This window comes from Leptosomus discolor, chromosome Z, assembly GCF_034619465.1.
Source record: "Leptosomus discolor isolate bLepDis1 chromosome Z, bLepDis1.hap2, whole genome shotgun sequence".
NCBI classification, from domain to species: Eukaryota; Metazoa; Chordata; class Aves; order Leptosomiformes; family Leptosomidae; genus Leptosomus; species Leptosomus discolor.
In genome coordinates, this window is record NC_141419.1 from 50,427,624 (window position 1) to 50,452,767 (window position 25,144).

Sequence of the window (25,144 nt, forward strand, 5' to 3'; positions counted from 1 at the left end):
GCTGCCTCAATATAATTGTTTCAGTAAGTGTTCTGCTTGTCAAGAGAAAGGAGAGGTTTTTTCAGATATTGTGAGTACTCAGTTTTTGTTTGCTTTTAGATTAAGAAGAAGAAAGTTGACCCAAAGCTCTTCTAGAGGTCATGTAATCTGTTTGGTTGAGAAGATCTGTCCTCCCACAGACTCTCCTTCGGCACTATAAAGGAATACCTCTTCCTGATGACAAGCTCTCTTTGCAGTGTTACCTCACCCTTGGTCATTCTAGAAGCAACATCTTCTATTACAAAAATTTAGGAACTACATCAGAAATTAAGCGTGCTATTTGCATAGACCACATCTTCGGACTACTACCTAGCACAAGACCTAGGGCATTCACAATGAGCATTAGTGAAGACGATGTGGAGAAGTTTCTTGATGGCAACCCTACTTTTGCCAAGCAGTACTTTGAGAAGAAACTAAGAACAGAGTCCTGGGATAACAATGAGAGTGACATCCTTTTTGAGTTGATCCAAGACATGCAAGAAAGCATCAACATGGAGAAAGTTGTTTTCAAGACCTTGAGAAGAATCAGGACCCTTATTCACGCTGACCGCTGTAGTCTTTTCATGTACAGGCAGAGAAATGGCACACCTGAATTGGCAACAAGGCTTTTCAACATCCAAGAAGGAAGTACCCTGGAGGAATGCCTGGTCTCCCCAGACTGTGAGATTGTCTATCCGTTGGACATAGGCATTGTGGGCTACGTTGCGCAAACCAAGAAAACCATGAACATCAAGGATGTCACTGAGGTAGGTTTGCCATTTACTCATTCATTCAGTAGAAGAAAGGCTCACATGCTTACCAGCACAAAGAAGTCAAGTGGTAGCAGGGCATCTTGGTTCTTGGTCAAACCTCTTGCAGTGTAATAGCTGTGCAGTGGAAACCAAAGCACCACTAGCAAGTCTGTAAGCTGCTTCCAATTTCATTTATGGAGCGAGGTGAAGCTAAGCACATTAATTACAGTAGGTGTTAGTGCCTGCAAACCAGTGCACTGTCACACCTTGCCTGTCTAATTAAAAAAAATAAAATTGAATCTAGTCAAGTAGAGGAGAGTGAGGTGAGAGATCTGCACATCTGAATGCACATGGAGTTTTCTACACACTTTTATATTCCAAGAGTAATTGTCAAAGAGAGAGAAATCCTTTACAGTCAGTCCAGAAAGGGTTTTCCACCTTTTTGAAAATGTGTGCTGTCTGATGAAGCTTGGGCCAAGGGCATTTAGGGGAATTTTTCACCAACCAGAGCAAGCAGACCTCAGAGCAGGTGGGTTAACTGCAACATGTATATGGGTGATCTTCATCAGAAGCAGTAAGAGACAAACTGACCAAAACCACTCTTTCAGCAAACACTGCACACTCCAATACCAGGAGGGATCCAAGGAATTTTAATGTTTTATTTTTATGCCTTCATGACAGTATTTACCCTCTGTACTCCTGGGTTAGATCATGTAAATCTGAATGGCAGCAGTAACTATCTGCTTGTTCTAATCATAAGTATAGAACTAAAATCCATGTGATGCAAATATAGCATTTGGGATTACTCCATCTATTGTTTGCTAGTTACAAAAAGATCATCTGTTTATCTATCCATTTGTTGCTTAATATGAGCACATCCAAATGCTTCAGGAAAAACTTCCTTGTCCTCCACAGAACATACTGAGACATTGATTTGGTTTTGCAACCATCTTTTGGGGCGGGCAGAGGGAAGCGTCAGAATGTGACTTAAACTTTTCAAAGCTCTCTGGCTTCAGACGTTTCTCCAAGAATATGGAAGGATTTCAATGCTGTGAACCAAGTGCTGCACTCCAGCTCTAGTGCTTTCAGGCATTGCCATAAGGCAATTCCTCTGAAGGACACCCAGAGGCTAAATGCTTGTTCTACCCCAATTACCAGGGAAGGCCAGCAGTGGGGGAGGTATGGGGAGAAGGTGTATTAGGGAGTAATTATTCTTTCTGGTGCTGCTGATCGGAGCTGTGGGGCTTTTTCTAACCCAAGTAGAAGGACGTGCAGCTGACAAGTTATTCAGCTGAGAATGGAGAAGATCTTGGGCCAGCATGACCATTCCTGCACTCCTACTGGCAGATGATGATGGCATCAATAAGGCCCTGTGCAGGGGAGTTGATGAGCCATCTGCCTTCCCATGCTACCCTTTCTCTGCTTTGTCTCTTTTTGGATGGGGAGACAGTGACATTCACACAAGGAACAACTAGACAATTTCCCTTTGTGCTGCCCCTAAAGCATGACCAAGAACTCTCCCAGTGGTTTGAATGGTGATTCCCTCACGGGTGACTCCCTGGGCAGCCCAGTCCTTAGCAGTGCTGTCTGCACATCACGAACGCTGCCAAAATTCTCCTGGGGCAGAAGGGCATGGGTTGCTTTCAGGGGCAGGGGGAGAGTACCAAGAACCACACACCACTGGTGCCAGCTGCATCCTCCATTGGGATACCTCCCCTGTAATCTGCCATCTACACACAAAGGCCCAGCAACATGGGAGTCAATGCCTGGGAGAGTAATTTCAAGTGAAACAAAGGTTAGTTGACTTCATGGAGGCTGCAAGCCGACAGCAGCTTCGAGGCCCAGGCAAAAGCAGAAGAAAAGGGTGAGTGAACTTCCCAGTGACTGTGCCAGACAACACTGGTTTATAAGCTGTGGCTATGCAGTGCTGCCTGGTAACTGGCTGCATCCACTTAGCAGTGTTAATGAGAAGTCAGAGGAAAGGATGGAGGATGTACTATGAAGGATGTCAGTGATCTGAGAATGACCAGGAGAGAATGAACAGGAAAGCCTCCTTGTTCTGACAGAGTCTGACGTACTAAAGCTTATGATTTGCAAGAACTTTGGACAAAGTGAAAAATTTCATGTGTTGCAGTCAGAAGCCATAGCCAGTTCTCTTGACACTAGCTTTATCACCCTACATTGCTCAATTTTCTGCTAATTCATTTCTCTTCCTCAATTTTTTAAGCAAAACTTTCTTTACACACCCTACTTCGAGAGGCTGTGCTTTAACTTGGTTTTAAGACTACAGACATGATGGAAAATGCTTAATTTGCAAATTCTCTGTTGAACAGTGTGCCCAGTTCAGTCCATTTGTTGATGAGCTCACCGACTACACTACGAAAAACATCCTTGCAACACCCATCTTGAATGGCAAAGATTTAGTTGCTGTTATTGTGGCTATTAATAAGCTGAACGGCCCATACTTCACCAGCTCTGATGAAACAGTAAGTGGTCAGTAGTTCAGTTTCTATCAACCAATTTTTCCTTTTGCCGTGTAGCACAGACTCTTCCACACTAGGAATGTCTGCTTTAGTAAAGCTCCACTGGTGCGAATTACTCTACAGGGGACTCACCCTCTAACAGAAGGGGCTTATCTCAGAAATCTTTCAGGGATGTTAGAGTGAGATAAGCCTCATCTCACACCAGTGCAAAGCAAAGCATTTATTCAGGGGAATTACCATGACGTTGCTAAAGGGGTGTTATGAAATCCAGTATACACGAGGCTGCTACTGTATTCAACTCAATCTCATTGTTTGCTTTTTCAGCTTTTTCTGAAGTACCTGAATTTTGCCTCCTTGAACTTGAAAATTTATCACTTGAGTTATCTTCATAATTGTGAGACTCGAAGAGGCCAGGTAAGAGTGAAAATGCAGATTGGGCTGTATCTCAAAATCAAATGAGTGCATTCTTCTGATCTCAAAGGTGTAGCTGATCTGCTTCAGAGATTTGTGCCTGAAGAGCAGAAAGAAAAACATGCCTTCATCTGCTTTCGGATACTGTTTCTTCCCCAGAACCCTTCGTTAGTCTCTCTTCTTGCTGCTGTTGGCAAAACTGCAGGAGCTGACACAGTGGCACCAGTTTCAGCAGGACTGAGCTCCAGGTGTTTTGTTGAACTGAGGCTGTGAAACACTCTTGGGACATTTAACCACTTCAGCCAGCAGCACCAAGAAATTTCCCGAAACAGTTAAGAATGTGGTATTTTTTCCTTGTCTGCCTATTAAAAAGTTCTATCAAATTTCTTCTTAGTGACCATAAAATGATTCTCGAGTGCCTGTTGTATTGGCCTCCCTCAGTAGAAGTGAACAGGGATGACGGGTTTAGGGTATTCTGAATTGAAACAATTCACCCACCATTCTTTTCCATGACTTGGGTTGTGAAAGGACTCTTGAATTTATCAGGATGCATGTGAATCCATGCAATCACTTTCTGCGGCAGACAACGGGTTATCATTGAAGAGGACATCTATGCTTCATGGCAGCCAGGCTCTTGTCTCAAGTGGGGATTCCTGTGGGGGATAAATGCCTATTTCAGCAAAATGAGTGCAGAATGAAAATTATTTTAGAAGCTTTAGGACAGCATTTATACTTACTAATTCATAACCTCATGTGCTTTGTTTAATTTTTTCAGTAATCAAAATCGTGCATGATGTTAGCTGATACAGCCAGCTAGCAATGCTGAGTAATTCAACTGAAGTAGAACTACCAAATGTTTATTCCTGTTGAGGGCTTCTCAGTAGGACTGGGGGAGGTAAGGAAGGGGCTAGAAGACAAAGTTGAGATCCAAGAGATAGGAGGCCTAATGTCTCCCACAGGGTGCTCTGGTCTGGTGCTGAACCCAGGAGTACTGTGTTCATATATCACTGCTGCATCAGCAGGTCCCACAGAAAGGGAGGAAAGCGAGAATGAGATGCAAGACACACTGCTAGTTCTACTAGTAGTTCAATTGTCAGACCTTTGGCCATCTAGATCTAAAGGTCTGTGCAAGAGTTCATATGGTTCATTGTGTTAGACTTAAAAGTACCAAAGTACAGAGTGAAATTCTTAAAGGTGGCCTAAGATTTTAATATTGCAAATCCCAACGGCAAAGACTGGGGAATATTGTAAGTAAAATGGCTTGTGCAAACACCATTCAGTCTGCTTGTGCTCAGATAGCGTGTAAGAGTCTTTTTAGAAGACTATATAACACATTTTGCCCAACTTTTTACATTATTCAATGAATTGGCTGTTCTTCAGGTGTTTCTTTTAGTCCTCCTCACTGGGCTTGTGGCTTTCAGCATTACTTATTGCATGCTGTAAAATGTCAAAAATAAACCATTGCTCCTTTTCCTCTGACAGTTTGTGTGACAACACCACTATTCTATCTGAAAGATGCTCAGAGGCCAGTGACATTGAACACCTCAGGCTTCATAGGAGTGGCAGTGTTGTCCCAGTTTATGGATTAGAAACAGAGACCAATGCAGCTCAGAATTGTCAAAAATACCTAGTAGTGCCCAGTGAAGAGGTGAACCACAGTTTTCCTGATTGTGGCAATGTAATAGTACTTGCTCAAAACACAGGTCCAGTCAGCTTCAGGTAGCAGGTCTCAGTGCTTCTGAAGCATTGCTCCTCATGCCTCCTGGGCTCAGAAAGCAAAGGATGCACACTCATATACAGGCACACACGCACTAGCTGAGCTAGGAAATTATGTAGATGGCTTCCTTACCATTTCAGAGAAAAATAAGTTCTCCATTAGGCCCACAAAGACCCTCCTTGTGCCATCAGAAATACTTGCCTAATTCACTGTGTAATCTCTATTTTTACAAATGAAAGAGCCTAATAGCAACAGCTTTCTTAAAGGTACATGTCAATGGGGAAAAGGATCAGAGGTTGATGCACACACAAAGCGGCTGCATAAAGGGTTTGAGGAAGGTGTTAATCTGGCTATTTCCAGCTCCATCCTCTGGAATTTGCAACACTTTTGCTGTTAACTGTTTTTGGATACAAGATATTACTTAGGGGTATAAAATGTAAGTGGGGCCATCTCTTTATCCGGCACTACTACTTTTTTGTGCTATACTTGTAAGACTGTACTTTCATATAGCACTCCATGATGACTTGACTCTTCCTCAGAGTGCATCTTTCCCTAGTAACTCCCAGTGTGAATAAGCAATGATTTTACATTTTGCAGTACAGTTGCTATTGCACTTTTCAGGAACCGCAGTATAAAACCCCAATTGTTTCCTCATTACTCCAAACACATTTAGGAAGCCCAGCTCTCTCTAGGACAGCCGGGCTTCCATTTGGATTTTATCTTGCAGGTGCTGTTGTGGTCAGCTAATAAGGTTTTTGAGGAACTGACAGACATTGAGAGACAGTTCCACAAGGCTTTTTACACGGTGAGAGCATACCTGAACTGTGACCGGTACTCAGTAGGTCTCCTGGACATGACAAAGCAGAAGGTGAGTGTTCACATGTGTTGTACATTTTTCTGCATTGCTGCTGTCTGCTGAGGGGTGATGTGTGGAGATAAGTTTTACTAGTGCAAACAAAGTGCAAGCTAACTTTGGGTCATTATTCCTGCTTTGGTTGGCCTTTTTTTTATTCTATACTGCAAATGAAGCGCCTGGGGTAAAGAAAAGTGAAGGAAAGAGCTTATCAACGGGACCGGGACCGTCAAAGGAACCAGAGGCTAAGAATACAAAGAAAGGGCAAACGTGTCTGGCATTGCAATTCTGGTCAAAGTCTGCAACATAAGTACAGCGTCAATAGGTCTGTGGATATCAGAAGTATAGTGAGATACCTGTGGAAACCCCCAGTAGCAAAGCAGCCACCTTCCTCAAGGACTCATCCGTGTGCACGTTATCAAGGCTTTTAGATGAAATTTGGCTTCATGAAAATGAGGTGGCAGAAGCTAAATTACTTCTGTAGCTCTGATTTGGTCCAATTGTTTGCACTTCTGGCAAGATTTATGTTGGGGTTACACAGCATCCTTGTCACAGGAGCCCTGCTTTATTCCATGGTAGGCTGAATGAAGCTACCATGAACTTTGATCTCCACCTTGTTGCCAGAGCCTTTATAGCACACTGTCTTGTGAAGAGGTGCATTAAAAGATCGTTAGTGTGTAAAGACAGTTTGATCAGTGTTTTAATGTAGCATAAGTAAAAGCAAAATCTTTCACTTTAGCAAGCTAGCAAGTAGTAGACCACCAAAGGGGTCACACTTTGGAAAATAAAGAACACATAAAATATTGACTTAGTCATTTGCTCTGTGCTATTCACTGAATGAAGCAGCATCTTGTGTATAGACAGTATATGACTAAATGCAGCCATATAATGCACCTGACACTTCATGATTGAGTTATACCATTCTGCTGCTTAGTATTGAACTAGTCTTATTATTTCATGCCTTGTTTACACAGTATGAAAACCAGCATGGTAGAGCAGTGATTACTTTTCTGCTCTAAAAATACTTCTTTCATTTTAAAACCAGGAATTTTTTGACCTGTGGCCAGTCCTGCTGGGAGAAGTTCCCCCCTACTCAGGACCTCGCACCCCAGATGGCAGGGTATGTGAGAACCAGATTTCTTAAACTCTCCTGTCTGGTGGGATTGCCTCACCACTAATTTTAACATCATTCTTCGTTTCGTTTGTAGGAAATAGTGTTTTACAAGGTCATTGATTATATACTACATGGAAAAGAAGAAATTAAAGTCATCCCGTAAGTGCCCAGTTTCTATATGCTAGGTACCAAGACAGACAGTAGCTAAAACCAAGTTTCCCCATGATTTAAAGACATTCGTGAGGAGATATGCAAAGGACCGATAGAAGACTGAGTAGGAAAGCCAGAATGTAAGTTGGTGCTTCAACTCACATTTCTGTGGGACAAAGATTTCGTCCAGGGCATTGAGAACCCGGCTTGCAAGTCAGACTCTAAAAGTCACTGCAACCAGTGATTCTTTTCAGATGCAGAAGTGAACTGCCCTGACTGCCTGCAGTTTTGCCAGTCTCCTTGCCAGGCTGAGGCATCAATCCTCCTTGGTGCCTTTGCTTTGTCAGTGAGTGAGCCCATCCCTGTAGCCCTTGTGTTGAGGCATCTGCTCTCCCAGCTGTGCCCCTCACCCCTCTGCTACCCCCCTGACCTCTCATGGTCACTCCTGCTCCCCTGCCTGTCTTCCAGCTTCCTTGCTTCTCTCTTATCCTCTGGTCACTGACCCCATCTCAAGGCTACCCCGGCCTTTCCTCTTCTCTTGACACAACACTGAGACTCCTGCTTTCTGAAAACCACTCCCTCTTCTTGCCACTAATTTTTTCAGAGGAGTCTTGGGCATCTTGGATAAATCTGATGTAACAGGAGTGTCCCTCAGTTCTGATCATACCACTTTGCACTGGTGTAAGCACTACAAGAAACTCCACCATTGCTTAGGTGTTCAAAAGTTCAGGCTGGCAGACACTCGGCCAGGAACTTTCTTTTATCTTTCTCTGTGCTGAAGGTCTGAAACATGGCCCCCACTCCCAGAAACAGCTTTTTCTTTAGTCTCTGGAGACTATGATATTTTATGAGTTATTCTGTATTGAAGGAAAATCCTTGAAGGAAAGGTATTTACTTATGTGAAAAATGGTTCTTTGCACACATGGGTCCTTTAAAAGTAACAGGACTGTTTAACAGTAACTGAGGGTGAAATATGTAAGCATGGATTGTGCAATCACATAGATACGTTTCAGCTCCATGATCATTCTTCAGTAAACGTATACTCTTAATTTCCCTTATGTGTTTTTCTTTCATTCAGAAATCCTACCCCGGATCACTGGGCACTAGTCACTGGATTGCCAGCCTACGTGGCTGAAAGTGGATTTGTAAGTACTTAACTTAGGCTTCATCAAGGCTTTCTGAGACAAAGTCATACTAATGCTGCTTTCTCATCAATTCAGTTTTTTGTTTTGGTATTTGAACTTCTAATTGATGATATTGAAAAACTTTTCTTTTGTGTGATCCCCTAGATTTGCAACATTATGAATGCTGCTGCAGATGAGATGTTTAACTTTCAGGTACCGTGAAAACTTCCAGTCCCATCAAGAATTCTACTTTGTTTGCAGAAATGCAATTTAGAGTCAATATTAGGCATATAAATATTTCTTTAGCTTGTAATCTTGATATAAAATAGGAGTGCTGATGTATTTAGAAAACACATTCAGTACATGGTGTCTTTCTTCTTGCTGTTGCTTCAAGGAAGGTCCTCTAGATGAATCAGGATGGACTATCAGAAATGTTCTCTCCATGCCAATAGTCAACAAAAAGGAAGAAATTGTTGGCGTTGTCACATTTTATAACAGAAAAGATGGGAAACCATTTGACGAACAGGATGAGACCCTCATGGAGGTATAGTTCCTTGCTGTGGCTGAAAGTAGTTCATATGATTGAAAGAAGTCACTATGGCTCATTATACACCTGCAAAGCATCCTCCAGTGTTTTGCAGCTACATAAGATTCTTTGTTGCTTACAGAGGTGTTACGCATTAGCTTGAAAGTTTTGAAAGCAAGTATATGAAGTACTGGTGAGTTTCAGTCTTGGAAACCCAGTTGTGTTCACATCATTTTGTTTCAGCATTCTTGGATTGGACACCTAGCCATGAGCAGCTACAATGTACTAACATGGCCATTCTGACTTGTGTTCACATACATGTTCACACTGGCTGGGCAACTCCCTTGAGAAATTGTCTGTGTAGCTAAGATACAAAGGGTGGCCCATTATTGAATCTGTCTATACCAGCTGTAATTGAAGATGTTGCTACTTAGAAATGCTCCTATGCTACTTTCAATCCAATACAGGCAATCAACTCTTGGTATATGTTATCAATCAGAACATTTCCTGAAATAGACTTCTCTTATCAAACAAAAAGACTGTGAAAAAAAGATCAGTTTGAGTTGGCCACTGGACAGCAAACAAGTTGAGAGCAAACACATGGTGTGAATAAATATATGTGAAATGTGATGAGACAACCTTGCTCTCCCTTGACATAAGGGCTCTGACCTGCTGTCAGCACTGTGACACCAGCCTTTCCACAGGCATGGAGACACTTCCAACAACACAGAAATACCTTCCCGTATGCTGAAGTGGACAGAGGGTGCTTAAACCTCCACAGCAGGCCTAGGCAGATTCAACAGCTGAGGAGCTGCTCTGCTGAGGAGCAAGTACTGGTTTGAGCAACACATGGTTGCTTATCGCTAGACTTGTCACCAAAGTGGATCTTGTGTTTCTCCAAAAATATATCGTGCAGTGTTATATTTCTGTATCTTTGAGGAATGGATGTTTTGATTATTTCACCATTTCCTTCTTTTCCCCTCACCAAGTCCTTAACACAGTTCCTGGGCTGGTCTGTACTCAACACAGACACCTATGATAAGATGAACAAGCTGGAGAACCGAAAGGACATTGCTCAGGATATGGTGCTCTACCATGTGAAATGTGACAAGGATGAAATCCAGGAAATTCTGGTAATGCCTTGCAACGTGCAGCACACTCCCAAGTGTACTGGCCTGGCCCTTGACTTACGGCACAGACACAGATCTCCCATCCCATAGAAATGCTTCCAGCCACCACGGTGTGGAGGCAGCAGCCAGAGTCCCAGTTACTGCAAGCAGGAGAACAATTCTTCGTTTTGTCTCTGGGTCTGCCCTCCACCTCAGCACACTGCCATGCTCTGTCCTTTCTAATTACCTCAGGAAAGTGGGCCCTTCAGCTGGGCTGATGCAGGTGCTACTCAGAGTAGGGCTGTAGGGGTGCAAGAGGAACTGATTTACTCCCCAAAACCTCCTTAGTGCAGAGGATGTGGAGTTAGAGGACCCAGATGGGACACTGGCTCTAGGGGGACATCTACAAGGGGGGGAAACATGAACAAAAATTAAGGAGGAGTACATTTTTACCAGAAAGAATGGGTTGAAAGACTAGAAATAGAAATAAGGTCCAGGAAGAAAACACAATTGGCATATGAGAGCTGCCCTAGATTGCCCCAAAGCTGCACAGTGCAATGTCTAGAGGGGTTTGGTTGTCAGTGTAACACATCCATGCTCTTTGCAGCCAACACGAGAAAAGCTGGGGAAGGAGCCAAGTGAGTGTGAAGAAGAGGAGCTGGCAAGCATCCTGGTAAGAGCAATGAACCACTGGAATGGACAACCCTGTCAAACAAATACTGCCTGGGTGGATGCAGGGAAGGGTTACCAGTGTTGGCAAAGCAAACCCTGCCTTCCTCTGCTGAGTGATTTTGAGGTTATGATTACTAGGTGGGCCCGAATGCCTTCCCCAGCTCCCAGGGAGTAGTTTCTCTCTGCCACTTCACCCCAAGTGGTTCAAAGTCCATCAGGAAACACATCAGCCACCTTGATTTGTCACGCATTTTATTCTGTGGAGTAAATATGGAGGACTGTAACTATTGCACTGGAAGACCTGTTGAGTCTCCAGACTATATCAAATCAACAAAAGTGCTTAACAGAAAACAAGCAATATTTCTTGCACTTGACCAAAAATGCCCTCCCTCTTCCCCCACTAACAAGGTTATCATGAAAAGCTTCATTTCAGTCTATTTATGTGTTACATTCTAAAAGGGAAAGCTCCCAGCAGTATCAGACTTATAAGCAAAACCCATTCCAGTTGTTTCTAGAGATGTATAACTATACTCATACACATCTAGAATGGGCATAAGTAGCACAGTAACAAACCATCCCACCTCTCTTACAGAAAGAAGAACTCCCAGGGCCCACCAAGTTTGAAATCTATGAGTTCAGGTTCTCCGACTTTGACTGCACTGAGCTAGAGCTGGTGAAGTGCGGCATTCAGATGTACTACGAGCTTGGCGTGGTGAAAAAGTTCCAGATTCCACAGGAGGTAGGAGCTGGCAACACCCAGGGTCTCCAGTCTTGAATGGTCAGCAGACTTGCTGCATGGCTGAGGTCCCCGTACATGCCCTGGACTGCTCACGGAGTGCCCAGAGGTCTGGGCTCCCACAGGCTTGCAGGCAGAGGGACATGTGTCCTGACCACCCTCGCCCTGCTGAGGTCAGGGAACCCCCTCTCAGCCCCCCTTGTTGCTACATGCAGGTTTAGAGTGTGAAACTGACAGCTTCTGCTCTGCACTGTCTGCTACAGGTGTGGGTTTGCTATCTGGTCTGTATAGATGGGGGCTACACCATGCAAAATGTTGCTTGCACTTGCTGTGTCTAATGCCACTCACAGCTGCACTGTAAAAGCACAGTTTCCAGGCACAACACAGCACAGTGCATACTTGTGTGCATCCTTCGTGTGCTATAGTATGTACCCTATAGTTTTCAGCCAACATATGCTGAAACCCACACTAGCAGGTCCCTCTGCTTTTCTTCCCCCTGCAAACACGGACATACATTCATTTGATGTCTTTGGTACCAACTTCCTGACTGCTGGTGACAGGAGTGGTGTGACGCTGTGGGAACAAGAATCCCATAGCCTCTGATGTGCAAGTTCACGGCTTTTGCCACAGTTTAAGCCCTTGTAGGACTTGCGAAAGGGGCGGTTTAGCAGCTGCACTCCTCCCCAAGGGATTTCTCAGCACATTATGTGAGGTTTATTTCCGCCTAGTGGGATCTGGAGGTAACTGCAGGAAGAGTTTTCACCCTGGAAAGGCAAGGCAGGAAGTAGGAGGAAAGTGAAGGGCTCTGAATGGGAATTACTTCTGTGCTTCTTACTCATAGCATGTCAATGTTAAATGTATTCAAAATATCTACTACGGTACAAATAACCCCTGATACAGATGTGAAAAGCAGTCATTCTTTGCTGACACTCTGAGCAGTTGAGATTTTAAAAAATGGATACTCATCCATGACTTCTGTACGTGTTTTTTTATTGCAAAAGCAAGGGGCAGCAGCTTCATCACACAAACTAACATCCTCTTCCCTGTTTTGCAGGTGCTGGTAAGGTTTGTGTACTCTGTCAGCAAAGGCTACCGGAAGATAACTTACCACAACTGGCGCCATGGCTTCAATGTTGCACAGACCATGTTCACCCTCCTGATGGTAAGGTAACACCACCTCAGTTAATTCTGTATCATGGCTTTATTTACAGGAGGTCTTCTGTTGTGCCCTGGAGGTATGCAGGGCTGTCTTTGAATTCTGGTGTAGGATAAGACTTTGTCACTCCTAGCACAGGTCCTGCTAAATGAGGTCTCCATTTGCCTTAAGTGACAGTCCTTGCACTACACTTAAAGCTGTAGCCAATACTGCCCAATTAACGTAGTGCTTTAATTCTCATAGGTACACATGTGTATGGTGTTGAATAGCTTCCAAATTAAATCCTTCTGCAGGGTAGGGGAGAGAGACTATAGGACTTCCTTTTCTCCAGTGGTTTCTGACAGTAAGAGCCAGACCCAAGTTAGCTGGCTGGAATGGAGCCAGCCTCACGCTTTCCATTTCCAGGCAGGACAGGCACAGGTGTAAGTCTATCACTAGTGTGAATGTGGCAAGTGCCATTTCTCACGGGCTCTCAGGGCAACAGTGGCCCCAACAAGAAAAACAGGTGTCAGACTGCTGCTTCACACCGAGGATGGACCAGCATCAGGACCCGGTGCAGATGACATGACCCACACAACTGGCAGCAGAATTATGCCTACTACCCCTGGACAATCCCTTGGGTGATTCAGCTTGGAGACCCCATTGCCCAGAAACATGCAGTACTTCACAAGGTACTTTGTGTCCAGTGACTGGAGGGGTGCTTGTGAGGACCCAGGTGTCCCTAAGGCACACGGCTGCTATAGCAGCATGTAGCCAACATTGCAGTTGGGCATTGAGCATGTATGCCCAACAGGCATGCCTATCTGAGCCTGAAACATTTAGTTTCCATCTGCTTCCCCATTTTAACCTAAGTGTACCATGTACTGCATTTAGCTTCACAAGTATTTTTAGTTCTCCTGGACTGTTTCAATTATGAGATCCCCAGCACAGAGCAGTCAAAGCTCAGTACCTTTTCCTGTAAGAGTTACTAACAGACAACATGCAAATTCTCACCCTCCAGACCGGCAAACTGAAGCGTTACTACACAGACCTTGAAGCCCTTGCAATGGTAACTGCTGCTCTGTGCCATGATATTGACCACAGGGGAACCAACAACCTTTACCAAATGAAGTAAGCACTTTCCTACCACTTCAAACCATTTACTGTTGCTCTTGTGTGGAGTGTGATCAGGCTGTGATCACACCAAACTCCAGTACATCTCTGTTTTATACACCAGGGTAATGACCTTCTTTTGCAAATAAACTTGCTTTTCATCTTGCTATGGCACTTGGGCTTATGGTTTGGCCAGTAGGGAAACTGAAATTTTGCGCTGCTCTCTGGAGCTTTCTTTACCTCCTAGCAAACGTGCTTTGTTTAAAGCAACACTCTACATTACCATTACATGTTGGAACAAGTGCAGTGCAGGCATTTAGTAGCCTGATCATCATAGGAGACTCAGGATGCAATCAGGAGCATCCTGGACATAGGAAGTCTACTTATTGATGGAAGGTATCTATGGAGAAAACACCATGCATGGCACTGCCCTCAACAGCTGCAGAAACAAAACAACTATGAGTGTGAGGGTGCTGCTCTCAGTAGGTAGTTACCAGCTACAGAAAAAGAGTTTCATGATTTTGTTGACCAGTCAAGCTTCTCTTACTCACTTCAAGCAGTGTCAGATCAGAGCTCTTCTGCAATGTTTGTCAGCTATACTGTCTTACTGTTTGCTGGAGCTTTGGAAAAATGTAAGTGAGGTTGGTTGGTGTTTTGGATACAAGACAGTCTTGCTTTCCAGCTAGGAAAGTGTCCAAGGGCTACTGGTTTTTCTGTTCCTGTTACTAGATCTCAACATGTAGTTATTCAGGAATTAAACGAGCTTACTATAGTGAGTAATAACAGTCCAGTCATAAACAATATTTGGATGAAATTTGTAGTTTGCAGACTGTTTCATACTGTGTCCAAATAGTTACAAGCAGTGTCACAAGTCTTTCGCTAAACTGAAGTCATTAACTATTAAAAATATTACTCTTAAGCTTTTTAAAATAAGTTGAACTTGTGTGTGTGACAAAATTAAATACAAAACGGAACACTCCTTTTTATTTTTAAGTGCCGCCCTAACGACTTTTTTTTTTTCTTTATGCAATCAGATCTCAAAATCCTTTAGCTAAACTTCATGGATCCTCAATTTTAGAGAGACATCACTTGGAATTTGGAAAATTCTTGCTCTCTGAAGAGGTGGGTAATGAACTGTAATGTAAGGATATGAATAATTTACATTCAGGGAAGTTTTTGGCAACAACAGAGCTATCAGCTTTGCACAAGACCTTTCTCTGCTTTGCATACCTGAGGAACTGCAGCTGCCTCACTCCCCACTCTATGCAGCTGCCTCGCTCCCTCACTCTGTGCTCACTCAGGACCAAAACACATCAGCTTCATAAATACGTGACTTGGTTTCTTCAGAAGACATATTGTTATCCCCATAGGAATATGTTAAATACAGGATTGTCTTCCTGTAGCCCCTCTGACAGGGCCAAGGTTGGCACATTGCCTCAGCTAACTTTTCATTTAGGACAAAATTGCACTGGGGCCCAGGGACAGGGTTTGGGCACACACTGTATAAGCTTCAGGACACTGATCCTGTTCACTGAACAAAAGGGGATACTAGGCATCAACATACAGTGAGTAAGGCATCTTAGGGGAGAAAACTGAAGCTATGAAAATGAAAGAGTGAGGACATTTGACAAAGGGAGATGGCCAGATACTCACAAGACAGCACCTGGATTTCACATCTCCCTTTCCTTTGCTTTTCAGTCGCTGAATATATGTCAGAATCTCAACCGCAGACAACATGAGCACATGATTCACCTGATGGAAATTGCCATTATAGCAACAGACCTGGCACTCTACTTCAAGTAAGTCCGTCAGGTACACGATGTATGAAGGGTAGAAAGCAAAAATCTTTACAAAGGCAAAATGTGATTCCTTGCACTGAGAGCCCCACCGTGTGGCAATCCTCTTCACAGACACTGTCTCTGGAAGGCTGTCTTTAATATTGACATCAGACCTGATGGGGAGAACTCAAATAGTTCAAAAGAATCTTGAACTTTTACTCATTAAATCACACACATTATTTTTTCACCCTCTATTTCCAACAAGGCAGTGCTGCATTAACATCTAACAGAAAGAAATGTCTGGTCTTTTGGTTTTTTTTTTTGGTTGGTTGGTTGGTTTTTTTTTACCTCGCACTTCAGCACTAAAAATACTCATAAATGGCAAATGGTCTGGCCAGGGCTATAAACAGCACAACCCAAATAACAAGTGATCCATTGTAGCAGAACATCCAGTTCATAGTCTATTTCACACCCTAAAGCCAAAATCGCCAAACATCTTGGAGCAGCATGCACTGACCTCCTGGGACATAAGAATGGAATTCAATATATGACTTCCTAATTAGCAAGGAGCTTTCAAAATGTGCTTTCACAATACAGTGCTAAGACCAGAGACTGCTTCTGTGTTTAGCACAGAAGAATGATTATGCAAAATATAAACAGTCCACAGAAGAGGAATACCCAGTCCTCTTACTCCAGAGGTGGAGTGTTTGTATGGGAGTAGATATCATCACTTCCTTACTTGATGGGAACAAGCTGGTCTTTGGCCATCTTGGTGCATGGTCTGCAAGCAGAGGCTTGATTGAAATCAGACAAAGGCAAAATAATATGGACAGAACACATACACAAGTCACTTTGTGGATCTCGCTTAAATGTCTTCTCTGCTGGCGTTGAAACAGCAGATTTTTCCTGATTTCACACCACTCAAAACATGGATGTGTTGTGTATAAATCCCTCTCCAGAATTTGCTGCATATATATATAGGTCTATAAATAAGGTTAACAAGGTCAGACTAAGTGGTGGCTTTACAAATACTCCAGCCAGCTCTAGGTTTCTGCAGTTTGCTTAACATTCAGGAAAAAAAACCTACCAAAAAACGTGGAAGCATTTCTCAGCTGATGTAACTTGCAGTAGCTCATACTTTCAAATTCCTGCTCATGTCTCACCACTATACTTACTTTTAAGAAGTCATTTACAATAGTTTCCCCTACTCAAGAGAAGCAAGTGATGGTGTTTGGTTTGTTGGAGGCTTCCTTGAGGACCTAAGTTCCAGGACAGCAACTACTGGAAACACTTCCAGTAGGGTTATCAATACCAGGATCAGCATTTGTTTCCTTGTTTTGGAGCTTTTCCTTTTCTTTTTTCCCCCCCCGGCCCCTCAAAGAAAGAGAACAATGTTTCAAAAGATCGTTGATGAGTCCAAGACATACGACAGCATGACTGACTGGACTGAATACCTGTCTCTGGAGACAACAAAGAAAGAGGTTGTCATGTGAGTAATCAGCTCTGGAAAGGTTAGTGATGCAGTCACCTAGTGAGAGTTCAAGAACATGCCTTGTGCTGCACTTAGTGTAAAATACCATGTGATACATTACTGTCTACTCAAATCTGACCTTCTGGAGAAGCAGAGAAAAACCAGCAAAAAAAGCTGTGACTGGTTTTGGAGTGTTCTTCTGGTCATATACTCCTAACGAGATGCAGGATACCTTCTGGCCATATACTCTTACCAGACCACCCTCTAAGCCACAAACAGGGGCAGGCTGCAATGGCAGATCTACAGAAACCCAGTCCACTAGTTGTTCTTCCCAGTGTCAACCAATCTGAATTTCACAATGCTATTGTTGTGGCAGGACAGACACTTTGCAGGATGCTTTGCACTAGCAATGAAGTGCTCTCACAATGTCAGTGCACTGCTGCACCTCCATGAGGGAGTCAAAGATGCTACTCTAAAGTCGAGAAGTTCAGCCCAGCAATGACTAAAGCAGCAAACATCGAGTGCCAGAAGCAAGCAATTCCCTAGTATAAATCCATTTTAATCAAGAGAGTAACCCTTGATGAGTGTCCCGGTCAGAGCCAAGGCTGTTACAGCAATCTCTCTTTCTTTATCACTTCAGCAGGGACCAGGGGATACCTAACATGGTATTGGGGCATGAGCATCCTGAGCCTGCAAGAAGTAGGGTGCAGGCTGTAGAGAAGAAACTGATTTCTTTCCTGTTTTCAGGGCCATGATGATGACTGCCTGTGATTTGTCAGCAATCACAAAGCCTTGGGAAGTCCAGAGTAAGGTCAGGTCCTTGATACACTGTTAGATTTCTTTAGCTTATACTTGAAAGTAATGCGATTTCCTAAGCTGCCTAGAAGCTGAATCAATGTCTCCTACCAAAATTACCAAAATTATTTTAGAATAACTATGGTTTTGATAGATAAACCAGTCTTTAAGATTGTAGTTTTGAATTCTGTAATAAAATCACATTTACCAAAAAAGAAAAGAAGAAAACTCAAGTATTTCACTTCTTGGGTTACAGTGGGGTTTTTTTGCATGTAACATAAGGGTTGGTCTTTTACAGCAATACTTGCTGTTTGCTCGGTTGTTTATTTTCCTTAAGCAGTTCCCTCCTGAACTGTATTTGAGTAATTGCTAAGTAAGAAACCTTAAAATTTAAAAGAGGATAAAAGATATCAAACCTACCTTCCTGTTCAGCATGAGAAAGAATAACTACGAAAATCATAATAGGCAGCTACAACTGTGACCAACAGGCAAATGCTTAAGGGGGGCACATTGGAAATGTTTCTTAGTCGATGAGCAGTGGACTAATGAGCTGCAGTGCAGTAAGATTCTTGAGCTGTTGCAACACAGGTGCAATCCCATTGCCACTGCTGCCCTTCCCAGCAGAAAGGCTGGGGCTGGGGTTGGACACAAAGTGACAGAGGGGCTAGAAGTGAGATTTGCTTCATGGCGGAGACCTGAAGCCCATCAAGTTATAAAGCTGAAGTCAGTGCTAACTTTTCTTTTTCCCTCCTTGGCAATGTAGGTAGCTCTTCTGGTAGCAGCTGAGTTCTGGGAGCAAGGAGACTTAGAAATAAGTGTCCTTCAGCAACAGCCTATTGTAAGTATCATGCAAGAGCCAGACAGTTCAGTTCAGGCAGCAAGTCTCAGCAGAGACTTACTACAAGCAGTGCTGCTGTCAGAGCACTGTGAGTTTTCTTGAAATCACCACGCCTGCAAAAATCCATTGGAAAAGTGGGAACTCAGCTAGTGAAGACCCCCTGTGTCAGAGCCTCATGTGTAGCTCTCCATACAGTTAGATGTGTCCCAGTGGCTGTGAACTGGCAAGGAGTGACTGTCCCCCCTGGAAACTTTGTGCTGGTCCCTTACAGAAAAAAAGAAAATTAAATACACACATTGCAGAGGAAAGCAGATCTTCCAATAAAGAGAAAAAAGTACAAACACAAGCTTTGTAGAGTTCAGAAATTATTTCTGGTAAAAGGACATACGTTAAAGCAGTGTTTCTTAACATATTTTTTCTGCTATAATAACAAGTACTTAAATTCAGCATTGAAAGAGCCAAGAGTCATTCCTTGATGTGGCCTCCACATGTGTGGTTTGGGTTTTCTTTAAGTAGTAGACTTTCATATACTCCCTCTACCCACAGAGGCATCACAAATGATACAGTAAGCAACAAGGCCTTATAAGAATATAATTTCGTGTTCAGTTATGTTTTAAAGAATTGAAAACCTTTTCAGGACTTTAAAACATGAACCTTCTCTCAGGTACCTGGTTGAGAGGCACAAAGGAAAAACTGTCTATCCTCCTCCCCTTCCATAAACACTGAAAGAGCAGTCTAAAATTTCTGCTGAAATGGCAAAGGAAATAAGCCTACTTCACTCCTCTGCAGCAGAGGAAGCGGGCTGTGATGGACCTGCCTTTATGGATGGCATGGCAGAACTGCCAGGCTGACACAGCAAGGCAGAAAATTTTGAGGAGAGAATAGAGGTGTGTTTTTCAATTAAGTGTCCTCATAAATCATGGTGAACTTGTGTCCTCCCACAGCCCATGATGGACCGGAGGAAAGCTGCTGAGCTTCCAAAGCTTCAAGTGGGTTTCATCGATTTTGTGTGCACGTTTGTCTATAAGGTAAGCAAAGTGCACCCTTATACATCCCATCCTTCTCAACAGGGGTTCAAATCTGAGATGAGTGAATCCTGATGCAGCAACACCACTCATGGGGAGAGGGACAGGTAGAGGAGACAACAGCTGCCCCCCTCCAGGGCTTTGCAGTGTGGTCCCTCTTTGTGCACTTAATGCTTTCCCTGCACAAGCCTGCCTGCGAGGTGAGGTATCGGGTTCCATCCTGGGGTATGAGGGAGAAGCACTGCCTCTGCGCTGTATTGTACTGACATGTGTGTTTTGGTTAGGAATTTTCACGTTTCCATGAGGAAATTCAGCCTATGCTTGATGGGCTGCTGAACAACAGAAACGAGTGGAAGACCCGTGCTGATGAGTATGATGCAAAAATGAAAGCTCTGGAGGAAGAGAAGAAAAAAGAGGAAGAGAAAATGGCTGCAAAGAAAGGTCAGAAACAATACTTAGCTTTTCATTCCTAACTCAAAAACATACTTATGCAATACTGTTCCAGATCTGCAGCAAGCTTTGCTGGTGTGCCAGAGAGTCAGATACCAGAACAAGTTTCCTCAATCTTGCTCCACTGGCAAGGTTGAAGACAACTTGTCTTCAAGCCTGACACCATGACAACCACCTGAGCAGGCTACCTGCTCAAATGCCCAGGAGCTAATGCCTGAGAAACTGTTGAGACTACTAGAGACAGCATCAAGTCCTTTGTAATGCACGTGTCCCTGGAAAAGAGCAAGGAGACATCCTTTTGTACACAGGGGCTGTGGCTGATGTGCACCCCCCCAGATCATGAAGAAGGAGTTAAGAAAAGATAACACACTCCTAGGTAGCCCACTTGAGGAATTACAGTTCATCTTTTTTCTAGCCCAGATTAGGTACTACCTAGAAGCAATCAGTAGTAGTAGTATCTAGTAGCATTTTATTTTGGTTGAGTCTATTTTTCTTTTTCTGTGGCCCCAGCCTGGGTGGCACTGAAATCCATCAGCTGCAGTGGGTATTGGGTTAAAGCTTGTTTGATTGCTTCAGGATTTGTTTGACTCTCAGAAAGGTGGAAGCAGAAGGGTCTCCTGGCCTCTGTCAAGTGTTTGAGCAAACATTTGTCAGAAACTTGGTGCTTCCACTCCACGGAGACTGCATTTGAAGTCTCCTTTTGTTTCAAAGTGGACCAAAATCCTAACAGCCCATGGAGTGGACATTCCTCAACTGACCCAGTTTAGAAATTATTAGAGCTGTCTAGATGTCTCATCTCAGTTTAATTCAACCTAAAATATCAAAAGTAAGTGCTTTAGCAATGATTTGGAAAATATCTGAAGAATTGTTTCCTGACTAAGTAATCAGTATTTAAGTGAGGAAGGTTTCTACTAACTCTTAAACACTCTTTCCAAGCAGCCTTACATGTATAATTACGTTGCACAGCAGACAGCTTTAGATATGGGTACTATAGGTAGGACCTACATTGATCACTGGATAACTTAAAAGTGCTTAAAAACTCCTATGATGACTGAGAAGGACAATTATGACTGTACTTCTAATTCTGTGTTTCTTTTTGTATGGCAGATGGCATAACCTGTAATGGAGGAACAGCTCCAGCTTCCAAAACCTGCAGCATACTTTAGACCTGTTATCAATGCAATATATGCTACCCAAAATGAGAATGCCCATGCTTTTTTAAACAAACAAAAAAATATCATGGCATACAAATACATTCCTGATGGGACTGTTCTGCTACTTTAATTAGGCGTATGACCAACCAGGGAAGGGCTAGATCTCGTTTGCCTTAATTGTATCTCTTCCTGAGGGTGAGGAGCCAGTTCTGTCCTGTCTCTTGCTCCATTTAATGCATCTGATGTCAGATGGCATGTCAGAACAACATTTGTCCCAATAAATCAGGTTGTATGACTATGGAAGAGCATTTCTGCTGCACTGAAACACTTCTTACCCCAAAGCTGATGGGGCCAGCTGAATTAATACTCTGCTCCATAGAACCCCATGTGATTGAGAATGTATGTAACCATAGCCTGCAGAGTATGAAAACTGAAGAAGAGCCAAATTTATCATATCTAAGCCTGTATCTGCTCTAAAAAGTTATGATTCCATGTAAGTCCAAGAAACACTCACAGAGATAATAGTTCTGCACTCACTTCAAGAATTTGGATAGGCTGCTGCTCTAAAGCATGGAGCCCTTCATGCAACACCCAGTAGCTGCCATCTTCATGAGCAGGATTCACACTGTGCGCTAACTGAGGCTTCGCTCACTAACATGATTGTAAGGCCATCATCTTCTGTCCCAGATGGAAGGGATAGGACAAGCTGATTCCAGAGTACCTTTGCTCTGCTACTGAAAAAGTGCATTTGGGTGCCCTTCAGCTGTTCCCTCTGCTGGAGCCTAGACAGTGTTATCATTACCCGTGACTATTCCAGCTACATTTACCCACACAACCCAAATTGTGGCGTCTCCTAAATTTGTTCTGTTTTGCCTCGTAATGCCAATGTTATTCAATGCAGTCCTTTTCCAATCAGTACCAATATTCCTTCTTTTCCTCTTCCTGTTCTGAGATATCCGTTTTTTAGATTCCGCTCCAGACTTTGAAAGACTGACATGTACTCTTCTATTTCAGGTGAAAGTTAGTTTTCATGTTTATTCATGTAATTGTATTAGAACATTCAGTGACACTCTGGCAGCAGTAGAGACACCCTTCTGTACTCTCCTATCTCTCCTTTTTTTTAAAGTGTTTGGAGATCTGTTTTGCTGGGGATTTTCTTCTTCTTCTACTACTCTTGCTATCTGCAGTGCTTTTACCCTTCAGTATCTTGTTTTGCATTACAACAATACTGCAAGTAAAAGGAAACTAGAGCTATGGTGGTACCTAGTGATCATTTATCTGTGTCTCAGTTTAGTAAGCAAGATGTAATCCCCTGTCACTATGCAACAATTCTGTGAGCAGCAAGTTGTCTTTCAGGAAAATACAGAAATCTGTCCACTTGCATGAAAGCTAAATATACCCCTAGTAATGACTTCATGCTGTATGTCTCAGTTTCATTAAGAACCATCTAAGTGGCTTTCATCACACAGCACGTAAAGTTGAGGTAATTTTTTTCTGCAAGAAAAATGCCACAGGGTTATTGTATTGCAGAGTGGTGAACAGTGGGCTTTTAAAGGTCACCACAAGCCACTACACACTGCAATGCTGAGGAAAGCTCCTGATGTCTTCAAATATTTTCTGGGAAATAAAGCCAGGAGGCTAATCTTCCTGCCCTCTGTGCCCAATGCAAGGTGCTTGGGGCACCACAGGATGCTCCAGGACGTCTTCTCACAGAAGTAGCATGAGGTGCCTGCCCAGCGTGCTCAGCAGTGCTGGCAGGACCTGGGGCTGTGGGCAGCTGTGCCCCATCTGCCTGCATGCATCTGGGAGTGCACGTACAGCTGCACAGCATTAGGTCGGGCATGCTACCGTATATTTCTGAGGAGGACCATGCACGTATGTGGAGGGGTGTTCACAGACATGCAGGGTGGTATGCCAGTGGAGGAGGCTGTTTCTCAAGGGTTGCTCAATTCCATGGGAACAGGAGGGTCTCCAAGGCTCCCTTTCACAACAGTGGTGTTGGGGCAGCTCAGGAGCCCCACTGCAGCAGGGACCTTGCATGTGTGTGCTGCAGGAAGTTGTGCCCCGCTGGTGGGGACAGGACAAGCCTCCTGCTGTCTCCCCACCAACTCCTGTGTTCCTCTCCTGTCGCTCCCCTGTCTGCTCGTGGCACCTTGGGCGCCCCATGCAGCACACACAGCTCTGACACGCATGGCTGGTTTGTTGGAACATTTCTGCAGGTCAGTAGTCATGTGTCCTAGCTGCTCTGCAACTGACTGCCTCTCACGCCACTGTGGGAAGCCCCATGCAGGGACTGGAGGGCAATAAGAGAAATAGCAAGCTAAGACCTTTCCTTTTCCTTTTATTTTCCCCTTGCACTATATCTGTTTCTGATAGGATACAGTATGTAGGTAAAGCTTTTCGCCTGCAGCTTAATCTGAGGGGCTGCAGAGTTCTTGCCGGTCTTCTGCACTGAAGTTGCATCCCTGCTGAACAGTCACAGTAACTTCTCCTTCAAGACCTGTGACAGGAGGCAGAAGTGATCCTTGCAGGTCCACAGGCAAACAGCACGTTTGCAATGGTGGTGCTGAGAGGAGGTGCAGGGAGGGGTGAAAGGACCAGCAAGAAAACGTAACAGCTGCAGTCTGAGATTATCCAACAATAAAGTGCAGGGTACCACTCGTCATTCACCCATGGCTCCCAAGGACAGGCCCCAATCCCTTGTGTTGCAGGCTGGCTCATCCAAGGAAAGCACTAATGGCACAATCCAATGACCCAGAGAGGGACAGCTAGTGGGAGAATACCCTTCCCTCCCCACTCCTGGGGAGATGCTGTGATGAGATGCTTCGTGTGCCGCTCCCGCTGTCTTCTTGTCTGACACACAGGTCACATCTAGCCACAGCACATACAGCCCTGAGCTCCAGGCAGCCTGTCCTGCCTTTCTGCCCCTCACTGTGGCTCTCATTCCCACTGCCTAACACACCCTGAGTGTCTGAGGGGAACACTGTAGGCCAGGTAATGAAATTAATTTTTTTTTTTTTTGCAAAATGGTACCATCTAACCACCATTCATCAACACTACACGACCACGTAAGTGCTCTTAGTCTGATGCAGATACAAAGCCAAACACTCCTTTTGCAGCTTTGGCTGACTGCTTCTGAAACTGCTTCTGCACAGAGTTGGGCAGATCACCTTTACTTTCCATGGGCTTGCCTCTCTTCCGTGTATTTTATCAATGAAAAAATGAAGCAGGATCCAAACACCTGTATGAATCCTATTCATAGGACATTTACGAAACGGAGTAACCAAGCCTGCCACAGAATTAAAGAAAAAAGTTATCTCTGAACTCGTGAAATTCTGACCACCCAATTTACCAGAATTTTCTCTGTACTGGCTGCAACCCGTGTCCGCTGTGTCATCTTTTTGCCACTCACCTGAGTATGAGGCTGTCTTTCCCAGTCTCCCTCAGTTGAAGACAGCAATTAGATCACCCCTTGGCCTTCTTTTAAAAAAAATAAATTTACTCATGCATTTCAGTCCTTTTGCATCTACTAGGTGTTGCTGTAAGATGTATTAGTGTTCATAGGTACCTTAGTGTTGCTGCAAACAGTGTTAAACTTACTATAGCTGTTTAGCATTGGCTTTTTTTGGCTCAAACCTGATAATCTTCTATTGCCTGGCCAGAGTGGGGTGGCAGAGGAGTCATTTGGTCACTGTGGGATGGCTGTCATGAGGCTTGCGG

General features: G+C 43.8%; 1 protein-coding gene across 1 annotated transcript; it reads left to right on the forward strand.

Moving 5' to 3' along the window:
• The first annotated feature begins 374 nt into the window (after window positions 1-374).
• PDE6B (phosphodiesterase 6B) lies at window positions 375-21,436 on the forward strand. Its single transcript, XM_009956828.2, has 22 exons — window positions 375-785; window positions 3,104-3,256; window positions 3,578-3,667; window positions 6,109-6,249; window positions 7,280-7,354; window positions 7,443-7,507; window positions 8,577-8,643; window positions 8,788-8,835; window positions 9,017-9,166; window positions 10,138-10,281; window positions 10,865-10,930; window positions 11,522-11,668; window positions 12,720-12,827; window positions 13,822-13,931; window positions 14,948-15,035; window positions 15,612-15,712; window positions 17,073-17,180; window positions 17,910-17,973; window positions 18,721-18,795; window positions 19,740-19,823; window positions 20,105-20,261; window positions 21,378-21,436. The coding sequence occupies exons 1-22, from the start codon at window positions 375-377 to the stop codon at window positions 21,434-21,436; spliced, it is 2,511 nt and encodes an 836-aa protein (XP_009955130.1).
• Window positions 21,437-25,144: the final 3,708 nt, after the last annotated feature.